General features: G+C 39.7%; 1 protein-coding gene and 1 long non-coding RNA gene across 2 annotated transcripts; both read right to left on the reverse strand.

Annotated features, from left to right (window-relative positions):
* Positions 1-430: 430 nt before the first annotated feature.
* Positions 431-10,553, reverse strand: LOC143793798 (germ cell nuclear acidic protein-like). Its single transcript, XM_077280782.1, has 11 exons — positions 10,457-10,553; positions 9,940-9,985; positions 9,788-9,852; positions 2,960-3,005; positions 2,719-2,863; positions 2,060-2,189; positions 1,709-1,916; positions 1,349-1,437; positions 986-1,046; positions 734-833; positions 431-564 (listed from the first exon to the last, which is right to left on the reverse strand). The coding sequence occupies exons 1-8, from the start codon at positions 10,551-10,553 to the stop codon at positions 1,353-1,355; spliced, it is 822 nt and encodes a 273-aa protein (XP_077136897.1). The 3' UTR covers positions 431-564; positions 734-833; positions 986-1,046; positions 1,349-1,352.
* A 67-nt stretch (positions 10,554-10,620) lies between these two features.
* On the reverse strand, positions 10,621-11,662 carry LOC143793807 (uncharacterized). The gene is made up of 3 exons (XR_013220272.1): positions 11,539-11,662; positions 11,039-11,126; positions 10,621-10,653 (listed from the first exon to the last, which is right to left on the reverse strand). It is a non-coding gene; the product is annotated as an uncharacterized LOC143793807 (long non-coding RNA).
* Positions 11,663-12,386: the final 724 nt, after the last annotated feature.

Genomic DNA, 12,386 nt, shown 5'->3' on the forward strand with positions numbered 1-12,386 from the left:
CATAAAATTACACTGTTCAATTGTAAAAATTGGCTTAGTCATTAAGTACCAAATTGGCTCTGTCACTAAGGGGTTAAGGTATCTCAGGAACACACTTGGTTAGGGATATGTTATGCAACTCATCAAGTTTGGATGGTGTTTCTGGTTATTCTGAAATGTATTTTAAAAATGCATATTTGTTTATACTGTATAATTATAAATATAGTCCAACTATCAAATGTTAGAACTAGACAACATTGATTGTGATATGTTTAGCAAAAGCCTTCGATTTGTAGAACAAAAGTTTGAAGCTATAAGGATCTAAGATATTCATTTTTGAATGGTTTTTATATTTAGCCCAGAATGGGAAAAACAAACAAAAACAAAGCAATATATGACTACTATTGTCCATCTAATGCTGGGTCGTCACCGCTTTGAAACATAAACATGTGGAGAATGTCTGGGTCAAGGAAACTCTATCTGATAATGTTCTCAGCGTAGGCCGGTGCAGATATTCGCCTCTTTTTTCCAGAACAACCATGCGTCGTGCTTGTATAGAAGTGATAAGGCGCATTTCTCATTAATCTGAAAACAATTTAAAAAACATTTTTATAAAATTGAAAACATATACTTGTTATCAAATGTAGCAAACTAAAGCAAAGGTAACTTTATTATTTTATTGCTGTCTATCACCTCACTAGTTCACATGGACATGAAATTATAACAATATTGTATTATACACAGAAATATTTACCTGGAAAATTCATGTTTGAAGCTTTGTGTGAATCAGAATTGGTGGATTCTGAATGTTTGCTTGCCATTACTTGTGATGAAGACATTCACTCGTTGTCTTTCTACACGGTGAAAACAAAGGCAAAATAAACAAAGGTATTTAAACTTTAAATAATATAAGGCTATAAGAGACTAAATTAGATACTCAGGATTCTCAATATTTTTACAATAACGTTTTATTGATTGCTGACAATAGTGGAGGATTATTTGTTACCTCCATCACAGGTAGATGAGGTGCCGATATTTACATACGTGTCAATAATCAAATAGTGAACCTGAAAATATAAAAAAAAAAATACATTCAGCTAAACTTAAAATTAAAGGAGATTTGCAAAAGCATTCTAGATATGATGGGAATTGCCAATCATTACATATCCAGCAAGTCATGGAAAATGTATCCAGTATTTATCTGGTAACCTATGAGGATGGAATCTGAGTGTTTGCTGCTAATTGCTGGTGCTGGTGGTGAACACAGATACTCATTGTGTTATTACTCGGGCAAAAATATATGAAGGTATCTGAATTTTAAATTATAATGAAGCATAGTTACAGACTAAATATTCTGGAGAATAGTTACATGTTTAGCTGGTGGACAGTTGAAGTAATCGGCATCCACAGCGACGGCAATAACATTTATTCAGAGCTATCTGTCGAAAACGGCCGAATCTACAAAGAGAGGAGGAATATTGGTTACCAGACTGGAGTGAATGTTGGTTAATACTATGGGTAACAATAAAAAGAACAAATTGAAACCATATATTAAAAACTGATCCCTGGACAGAAAATATAATATGTAACGTCCTAATCCCTACAGCCCCCAGACGTCGGTCCGCTCTGATAGTAGTAAAGTACTAAAACCTTATACCAACAGAACCGGACTGACTTCTCTTCACAGCGATTGTGTTTCATGACACGATGAATCATACAATCTACTTACTTGTTATCACACAGGGAACATTGGTATTTGTAATTATAGTTGATGGTATAACTGTGATACATCGTCACTTCTGGCAGCTCAGGGTGGATATCATTTACCCTTCTTGTGTAAGCCTGCCATAATGGGCCATGGTTGTCTCTGTCTTCACCATCGATTATCCAGCAGGCAGCATGGCACATCTCGTGCACAAGCACGGATCGTAGTCGCTCTGAAATAAGAGTTTATACAGACATGAGAAAATCTAAGTACACCCTGCTTGATATAAGATGTATTACATTGCAAGTAGCAGCTTTGTGCCCTGCATACAGGTTGTCTTATGAAGCCGCAGGATGGACGTGACATGAAACCTACCTGCAGAATCACAGACTTTATCAGAAAGCTCAATAACTGAGAAACGTTGGCTGTTCTGCTCTGTGTGACGGCATTGACCGGATGCTTTCGTCAGCCTCTTATTCCACACAATGTCCATTTTCTCAGGGAGCTAGAATAGAGGAAACAAATTCCATTAAACCTGGAAACTCTTTGACCCCAATCTAACAAACTAACTCTAATGCGTGACTTCCAGCACTGCTCTCCTTGTATGGAGCCTGGGGTCTATGGAGAAGTGCAAAATGAGAGAACAAAAATACACTTTTTCAAGATTGTCCAGATGCCAACAAAATGTTTTATATATATATATATATATATATATATATATATATATATATATATATACAGTATATATATATGTGTGTGTGTGTGAAAACCCTGTGACCTTCAAGCCAAATGTTGCTTATTTCTTTGTCTCTGCATGGTGGCTCATGTAAGGTCTCCTCTCATCCCACAGATAAGAAGAGGGTGACATAATTTACCAAACTAAGGGACTTTTACCTGAGATATTCAATAGCTAAGTGTCAGAATCATGACAAAGGGGTTAGTATGCTCTTCAGAACGTCAGTCATAGAAATGACCGTTTGAAGGAGGAGATAATGGATAAGTCACGTGTCACCCAGATACCAATGCTAAGATACCTTATTCTCGAAGACTGTCGTGTTGTATAGATGGTACAGTCGCTCCACCAGTTCTTCCTTAGTTACCTGGAAGTGGGTAACGTAGATGGAAGTAGGAGAAATAATATCTTCCAGGATATAGCCGGAGATGTTACATAGTTGTGTTCTGGGGAAGATAAGGAATCATATATGAATCCACGGGAAATATTTCTTACCGAGGTCTTGGTTTTATATAAAGATAGATGCGTCCGGTATAACTCACCTCTCCTCTGTAGTGGAGCTCTCCTCACAATCAGATGGTAAATCATCTGTACAGAAATATGAAAGAGTGAAAATGATTTTTATAAGGCTAAAATCAGACATGTTAGTATGCAGGTCCGTACTAGAGAGGGGTCTATAGATATGGAGTGTAGAGAGCTAATAAGACTATGAATATTGGATCAGACCACATCAATAGTATCAGCAAAAATATCAGTTCTCCTGATAAAAAGCAAGTCCTCACACAGCTCCACCAACAGCAAAATAAAAATGTTACAGATCTCTGAAAATGGCGACACAAGCAAATATATTTAGTAACAATTTCAGAGAAAAATGTTAACACTTAGAAAAACTTTGCCAGTTTGGTATGGACATAATGATATTGACCTGGAAAATTATATTTTCACGTTAATTTTACTGTGCAATGAATGCCATAAAAATCAAAGCAAAATACAAATCTGGAATTGTGGCTTTTTTTTCACAATTTCCCCTCACTTGGAATTTTTCCTATTTTTCAGTGTATTATATGGTAATATGAATGTGGTCATTGAAAAGATCATCTCGTCACATTAACCCCTTCACCCCCAAGGGTGGTTTGCACGTTAATGACCGGGCCAATTTTTACAATTCTGACCACTGTCCCTTTATGAGGCTATAACTCTGGAACGCTTTGACGGATCTTGGCGATTCTGACATTGTTTTCTCGTGACATATTGTACTTCATGTTAGTGGTAAAATTTATTCGATATAACTTGCGTTTATTTGTGAAAAAAATGGAAATTTGGCGAAAATTTTGAAAATTTTGCAATTTTCCAACTTTGAATTTTTATGCCCTTAAATCACAGACATATGTCACGCAAAATACTTAATAAGTAACATTTCCCACATGTCTACTTTACATCAGTACAATTTTGGAACCAAAATTTTTTTTTGTGACGGAGTTATAAGGGTTAAAAGTTGACCAGCAATTTCTCATTTTTACAACACCATTTTTTTTTAGGGACCACATCTCATTTGAAGTCATTTTGAGGGGTCTATATGATAGAAAATACCCAAGTGTGACACCATTCTAAAAACTGCACCCCTCAAGGTGCTCAAAACCACATTCAAGAAGTTTATTAACCCTTCAGGTGTTTCACAGGAATTTTTGGAATGTTTAAATAAAAATGAACATTTAACTTTTTTTCACACAAAATTTATTTCAGCTCCAATTTGTTTTATTTTACCAAGGGTAACAGGAGAAAATGGACCCCCAAAGTTGTTGTACAATTTGTCCTGAGTACGCTGATACCCCATATGTGGGGGTAAACCACTGTTTGGGCGTATGGCAGAGCTCGGAAGGAAAGGAGCGCCATTTGACTTTTCAATGCAAAATTGACTGGAATTGAGATGGGACGCCATGTTGCGTTTGGAGAGCCCCTGATGTGCCTAAACACTGAAACCCCCTACAAGTGACACCATTTTGGAAAGTAGACCCCCTAAGGAACTTATCTTGATGTGTGGTGAGCACTTTGACCCACCAAGTGCTTCACAGAAGTTTATAATGCAGAGCCGTAAAAATAAAAAATCATATTGTTTCACAAAAATGATCTTTTCGCCCCCAATTTTTTATTTTCCCAAGGGTAAGAGAAGAAATTGGACCCCAAAAAATGTTGTGCAATTTGTCCTGAGTACGATGATACCCCATATGTGGGTGTAAACCATTGTTTGGGCGCATGGCAGAGCTTGGAAGGGAAGGAGCGCCATTTGACTTTTCAATGCAAAATTGACTGGAATTGAGATGGGACGCCATGTTGCGTTTGGAGAGCCCCTGATGTGCCTAAACATTGAAACTCCCTACAAGTGACACCATTTTGGAAAGTAGACCCCCTAAGGAACTTATCTAGATGTGTGGTGAGCACTTTGACCCACCAAGTGCTTCACAGAAGTTTATAATGCAGAGCCGTAAAAATAAAAAATCATATTTTTTCACAAAAATGATCTTTTCGCCCCCAATTTTTTATTTTCCCAAGGGTAAGAGAAGAAATTGGACCCCAAAAAATGTTGGCCAATTTGTCCTGAGTACGATGATACCCCATATGTGGGTGTAAACCATTGTTTGGGCGCATGGCAGAGCTTGGAAGGGAAGGAGCGCCATTTGACTTTTCAATGCAAAATTGACTGGAATTGAGATGGGACGCCATGTTGCGTTTGGAGAGCCCCTGATGTGCCTAAACATTGAAACTCCCTACAAGTGACACCATTTTGGAAAGTAGACCCCCTAAGGAACTTATCTAGATGTGTGGTGAGCACTTTGACCCACCAAGTGCTTCACAGAAGTTTATAATGCAGAGCCGTAAAAATAAAAAATCATATTTTTTCACAAAAATGATCTTTTCGCCCCCAATTTTTTATTTTCCCAAGGGTAAGAGAAGAAATTGGACCCCAAAAAATGTTGGCCAATTTGTCCTGAGTACGATGATACCCCATATGTGGGTGTAAACCATTGTTTGGGCGCATGGCAGAGCTTGGAAGGGAAGGAGCGCCATTTGACTTTTCAATGCAAAATTGACTGGAATTGAGATGGGACGCCATGTTGCGTTTGGAGAGCCCCTGATGTGCCTAAACATTGAAACTCCCTACAAGTGACACCATTTTGGAAAGTAGACCCCCTAAGGAACTTATCTAGATGTGTGGTGAGCACTTTGACCCACCAAGTGCTTCACAGAAGTTTATAATGCAGAGCCGTAAAAATAAAAAATCATATTTTTTCACAAAAATGATCTTTTCGCCCCCAATTTTTTATTTTCCCAAGGGTAAGAGAAGAAATTGGACCCCAAAAAATGTTGGCCAATTTGTCCTGAGTACGCTGATACCCCATATGTGGGTGTAAACCATTGTTTGGGCGCATGGCAGAGCTTGGAAGGGAAGGAGCGCCATTTGACTTTTCAATGCAAAATTGACTGGAATTGAGATGGGACGCCATGTTGCGTTTGGAGAGCCCCTGATGTGCCTAAACATTGAAACTCCCTACAAGTGACACCATTTTGGAAAGTAGACCCCCTAAGGATCTTATCTAGATGTGTTTTGAGAGCTTTGAACCCCCAAGTGTTTCACTACAGATTATAACGCAGAGCCGTGAAAATAATTTTTATTTTTTTTCTCAAAAATGATTTTTTAGCACCCAGCTTTGTATTTTTACAAGGGTAACAGAATAAATTGGACCCCAAAATTTGTTTTCCAATTTGTCCTGAGTACGCTGATACCCCATATGTGGGGGGGAACCACTGTTTGGGCGCATGACAGAGCTCGGAAGGGAAGGAGCGCCATTTGGAATGCAGACTTAAATGGATTGGTCAGCAGCCGTCACGTTGCATTTGCAGAGCCCCTGATGTACCCAAACAGTACAAACCCCCCACAAGTGACCCCATATTGGAAACTAGACCTCCCAAGGAACTTATCTAGATGTGTTTTGAGAACTTTGAACCCCCAAGTGTTTCACTAAAGTTTATAGCGCAAAGCCGTGAAAATAAAAATTCTTTTTTTTTTTCACAAAAATGATTTTTTAGCCCCCAGTTTTGTATTTTTACAAGGGTAACAGGATAAATTAGACCCCAAAAGTTGTTGTCCAATTTGTCCTGAGTACGCTGATACCCCATATGTGGGGGGGAACCACTGTTTGGGTGCATGACAGAGCTCGGAAGGGAAGGAGCGCCATTTGGAATGCAGCCTTAAATGGATTGGTCTGCAGGCGTCACGTTGCATTTGCAGAGCCCCTGATGTACCCAAACAGTACAAACCCCCCACAAGTGACCCCATATTGGAAACTAGACCTCCCAAGGAACTTATCTAGATGTGTTGTGAGAACTTTGAACCCCCAAGTGTTTCACTACAGTTTATAACGCAGAGCCGTGAAAATAAAACATCTTTTTTTTCCCACAAAAATGATTTTTAGCCCCCCAAATTTTTATTTTCCTAAGGATAACAAGAGAACTTGGACCCCAGAAGTTGTTGTTCAATTTGTCCCGAGTACGCTGATAACACATATGTTGGGGTAAACCCCTTTTTGGGCGCACGGGAGAGCTCGGAAGGGAAGGAGCACTGTTTTACTTTTTCAACGCAGAATTGGCTGGAATTGAGATTGGACGCCATGTCGCGCTTGGAGAGCCCCTGATGTGCCTGGACAGTGGAAACTCCCCAATTCTACCTGAAACCCTAACCCAAACACACCCCTAACCCTAATCCCAACGGTAACCCTAACCACACCCCTAGCCCTGACACACCCATAATTCTAATCCCAACCCTAATCCAAACGTAAATGTAATCCAAACCCTAACCCTAACTTTACCTCCAACCCTAGCCCTAACCCTAACCCTACCCCTCACCCTAACCCTAAACGTGACTGAAATACGTGTCACTAAAATACGTGTCACTAAAATACGTGGCACTGAAATACGTGGCACTGAAATACGTGGCACTGAAATACGTGGCACTGAAATACGTGGCACTGAAATACGTGATACGTGGCACTTAAATACGTGGCACTGAAACACGTGGCACTGAAATACGTGATACGTGGCACTGAAATACGTGGCACTGAAATACGTGGCACTTAAATACGTGGCACTTAAATACGTGGCACTTAAATACGTGGCACTGAAACACGTGGCACTGAAACACGTGGCACTGAAACACGTGGCACTGAAATACGTGGCACTGAAATACGTGGCCCTAAAATACGTGGCACTGAAATACGTGGCACTGAAATATGTGGCACTGAAATACGTGGCACTGAAATACGTGGCACTGAAACACGTGGCACTGAAATACGTGATACGTGGCACTGAAATATGTGGCACTGAAATACGTGGCACTGAAATACGTGGCACTGAAATACGTGGCACTATGACTGTCAGAAAATGTTCATTAAACGGTTAGGGGTGAGGTTAGGGGTAGAGTTAGGGTTAGGGTTTGGATCCCTTTATCACCTTGATGGTGGTGGGTGGCTTTTCAGTGTGTTTTCTGTTTTTTTTTCGATAAAAATGCATGCGTTTTTAACGCAAACAAACGCATGTGCTTAAAAACGCAAGAAAATACTGCAGGTTGTATTTCTGAAAATGAACGCATGCAGAAAAAAACCGCATGCGTTTGAAAACGCGACCAAACGCGTACAAAAAAACCGCATGCGTTTTCAATGTCAAATATAGGGAAAAAACGCATGCGTTTTTTTGTGCAAAAAACGCTGCAGACAAAAACGCAAGTGTGAAACCAGCGACGCTTTTTATAGCAAAAAAGTTTTTGCGTCTCCACATTTTGAGACCTATAATTTTTCCACATTTTGCTCCACAGAGTCATGTGAGGTCTTGTTTTTTGCGGGACGAGTTGACGTTTTTATTGGTAACATTTTCGGACACGTGACCATTTTTGATCGCTTTTTATTCTGATTTTTGTGAGGCAGAATGACCAAAAACCTGCTATTCATGAATTTCTTTTGGGAGAGGCGTTTATACCGTTCCGCGTTTGGTAAAATTGATAAAGCAGTTTTATTCGTCGGGTCAGTACGATTACAGCGATATCTCATTTATATCATTTTTTTATGTTTTGGCGCTTTTATACGATAAAAACTAAAATATAGAAAAAATAATTATTTTGGTATCGCTTTATTCTCAGGACTATAACTTTTTTATTTTTTTGCTGATGATGCTGTATGGCGGCTTTTTTTTTGCGGGACAAGATGACGTTTTCAGCGGTACCATGGATATTTATATCAGTCTTTTTGATCGTGTGTTATTCCACTTTTTGTTCGGCGGTATGGTAATAAAGCGTTGTTTTTTGCCTCGTTTTTTTTTTTTTTTTCTTACGGTGTTTACTGAAGGGGTTAACTAGTGGGGCAGTTTTATAGGTTGGGTCGTTACGGACGCGGCGATACTAAATATGTGTACTTTTATTGTTTTGTTTTTTTTATTTAGATAAAGAAATGTATTTATGGGAATAATATATTTTTTTTATTATTATTTATTTAGGAATTTTTTTTTTATTTTTTTTTACACATGTGGAAAATTTTTTTTTTTACTTTTTTACTTTGTCCCAGGGGGGGACATTACAGATCATTGATCTGGCAGTGTGCACAGCACTCTGCCAGATCGACGATCTGCTGTGCAGGGCTGCAGGCTTTCCAAGTGTCTGCTCTGAGCAGACACTCGGTAAGCCACCTCCCTCCCTGCAGGACCCGGATGCCGCGGCCATCTTGGATCCGGGACCTGCGGCGAGGAGGGAGGTAGGAGACCCTCAGAGCAACGCGATCACATCGCGTTGCTCCGGGGGTCTCAGGGAAGCCCGCAGGGAGCCCCCTCCCTGCGCGATGCTTCCCTATACCGCCGGTACACTGCGATCATGTTTGATCGCGGTGTGCCGGGGGTTAATGTGCCGGGGGCGGTCCGTGACCGCTCCTGGCACATAGTGCCGGATGTCAGCTGCGATATGCAGCTGACACCCGGCCGCGATCGGCCGCGCTCCCCCCGTGAGCGCCGCTGATCGATGATGACGTACTATCCCGTCGGCGGTCATACGGGCCCACCCCACCTCGACGGGATAGTACGTCAAATGTCGGGAAGGGGTTAAAAACAAGCCCTCATAGGGCAATGTGGTTGGAAATATAAAAACTTATGTCTCAAGGAAGAAGGAGAAAAATCACAAAAGCACAACGACTGACCATTTCCGAAGGGGTTAAAGGTACAGATAAGACGATAATTTTAATTGTTAGATTTGGAAACTGATCTGTGACAATACAGAAAACACATTGTTCTTTCTACAACAATATAACCCTGGATTGTATCTAGAAATGATAACTTACTATTATATATGGAAGATTCACCAGAATCGGAATCACCATCATCCACAATGATGTCATCATCGGAGCTGTGACATAAATGTAACAGAATATGAGTCACCATTAGTCATTATTCCCCATCAGGTATCTAGTAATGGAGGAGACGTGTGTCTTACCAGGTGGTACTGTCCGGAATATGATCTGAAGGTGGTGAAGTCAGATCTGTGGGGGAAACACAACATAAATCTCTTATTAGACTATTGTAATATCAGCGACTGAGGCTCAACATCAAGGAAATCCTACTAAAGTATCCAGTATACCCCGATATGTACATGGGACAAAAGATCACTTTCAGCTACAGTAACCTGCACTGTGCACGGCCACCATGAGAAGAAATCTCCAAATCCCATTTCTGCCTGAATTTAGAGCGGCTGCAGGAATATTCCTGACCAAATGCTGAACTTAAATATTGTTCTCCGAACATGGAAGTGTCCCAGACATGGACCCACACCAATACAGCATGGCTAAAATAGAATTACCCTTTTAATGTATCTTTAATTTAAATATGCACACAACCTTTTATAATTTGCCTTCAATCATTACATCTGGAAACTGATCTGAGATAAAACTGAAAACTCAATGTTCTTTCTACAATTACATAACCCTGGATTGTATTTAGAAATGATAACTTACTATTAGATGTGGACGTTCCAGCTCTATTGGAATCATCAACAAATATCAAAATGATCTCATCGGAGCTGTAAAATAAATGTAAAAGAATATGAGCCATATTAGTCATTAATCCCCCTCAGGTATCTAGTAATGGAGGAGACGTGCGTCTTACCAGGTGGTACTGTCCGGATCACGATCTGAAGGTGGTGAAGTCAGATCTGTGGGGGCAACACAATATAAATCTCTTATTAGAATAGTGTAATAGCAATGACTGAGGCTCAACATCAAAGACATACACCGTAATATAGTATTCAGTGTACCCCTATATGTACATGGGGCAGGCAATCACATTCAGCTACAGTAACCTGCACTGTGCATGGCCACCATGAGAAGAAATCCCCATATCCCATTTCTGTCTGACTGTAATATGGCCGCAGGAATATTCCTGACCAAATGTTAAAAAGAAATGGCTAATATGAATTCATTACTGTAGACATGGAAAAGACTTAAATCCAAGCCCTGACCACAATGTGCACGTGTTCTGCACCCAATGACTATAACTCCTTAATATGTCAGGACCTTTACTGGATCGGAGCACAGTACCTGGTATACTCGGGGTCGAGCCCGAATTGAAGCCTCTGGTGTTATCCTGGCTTGGAGACCTCGGTATTGGCCTCTTTCGCGGATGAGACTGTAAAAAATAGCAAACATGTCAGATAGAATCTATAACCATGAAGATCTCTAATTTATCTTAGTCCATTTTCCAGTAAGATACAGTTAGACGCCTGTGTGAATGTGGTTACCATTGGGCTGCGCTTATTTCATGTGCAGAGTATAACGGGTATACGGGATACTTATGGTTAGGAAGTGGATAAGGTGGTGACATTTGCTTTTCTTCATGCAATATTATTATGTATCCTGTACATGGACATATTGTCACAAATACCACAACGGAGGGCGGTCTTTACTCTGCAAACATGATCCAAACTCCTCCCGCCATATTTCCTCTTTCTGGAGCTATATTTTTGGTCCAACCATCTTTTTCTGGGATTTTTTATCTCAATTGTATTCTAATTATTTGAAAATCTAAAAGTGATGCTCACCTGATGGAAATCATCATCATCGCTGCTGTCCTCGGTGTCAGAGAGAACTTCAGTACGCCTTAAGCGCTTTTTTCTCATTATATTCGCAATAGTCACTCACAACGCTCCTCTCTCTACAAACGCCTACAAAAACCCTCAACGGAACTCTGGATGACTGGGTATTCTATATCATCCAGTCATTTGTGACATCAGCGGAATGCTGTGATTGTTTGTTGTCACTTTTTATAACTTTATTTAAATATACAAAACATACTGTACAAATACAAGAAAAGAAAGTAGACAAAAACAACAATCCGTCTAATTTCCCCACTGCTACCCATTTCCAAATGTTCAGATAATTTTTTTGTAACATTACACAATATTAAAAAAAACAAATAAAATAAACACAACTGTTGTCTTGGTGGTTGTTTATCCCTCTTCCTTAAGTTTTAATGTTCTCCACTACATTTTTCATATTTTCTCCCAATTATAAAAATGTTCTGAAGAGCAAAGCCGCACCTTCTCATATTTTATAGCTGTCTTACATACAATGAATATGACATAATATTCAATGTTTTTCCTATCCGTTTCCTAACTAAATCCACTTTTGCTCTGTAAAGCCGGCTACTTAAGATCTTCTTCCTCATTTTATGTCTTTCATCCAGAGAACAGTTTACAATTGCTGACTAGACCAAAATGGAGATCTGATTGCCCAGTTCCCTTAAATATCTGCATACCCTGTGATAAATGTATTAAATCTACCCTTGTTTCTTACACAGTTTACAAGTATTGTCAGCGTACTTTTCCCTTTTGTGTAATACTTGGTTAAAATAATGTAAGCAATGGATCAATTTATGATTATATTGATT

Source organism: Ranitomeya variabilis, chromosome 1, assembly GCF_051348905.1.
Source record: "Ranitomeya variabilis isolate aRanVar5 chromosome 1, aRanVar5.hap1, whole genome shotgun sequence".
NCBI classification, from domain to species: Eukaryota; Metazoa; Chordata; class Amphibia; order Anura; family Dendrobatidae; genus Ranitomeya; species Ranitomeya variabilis.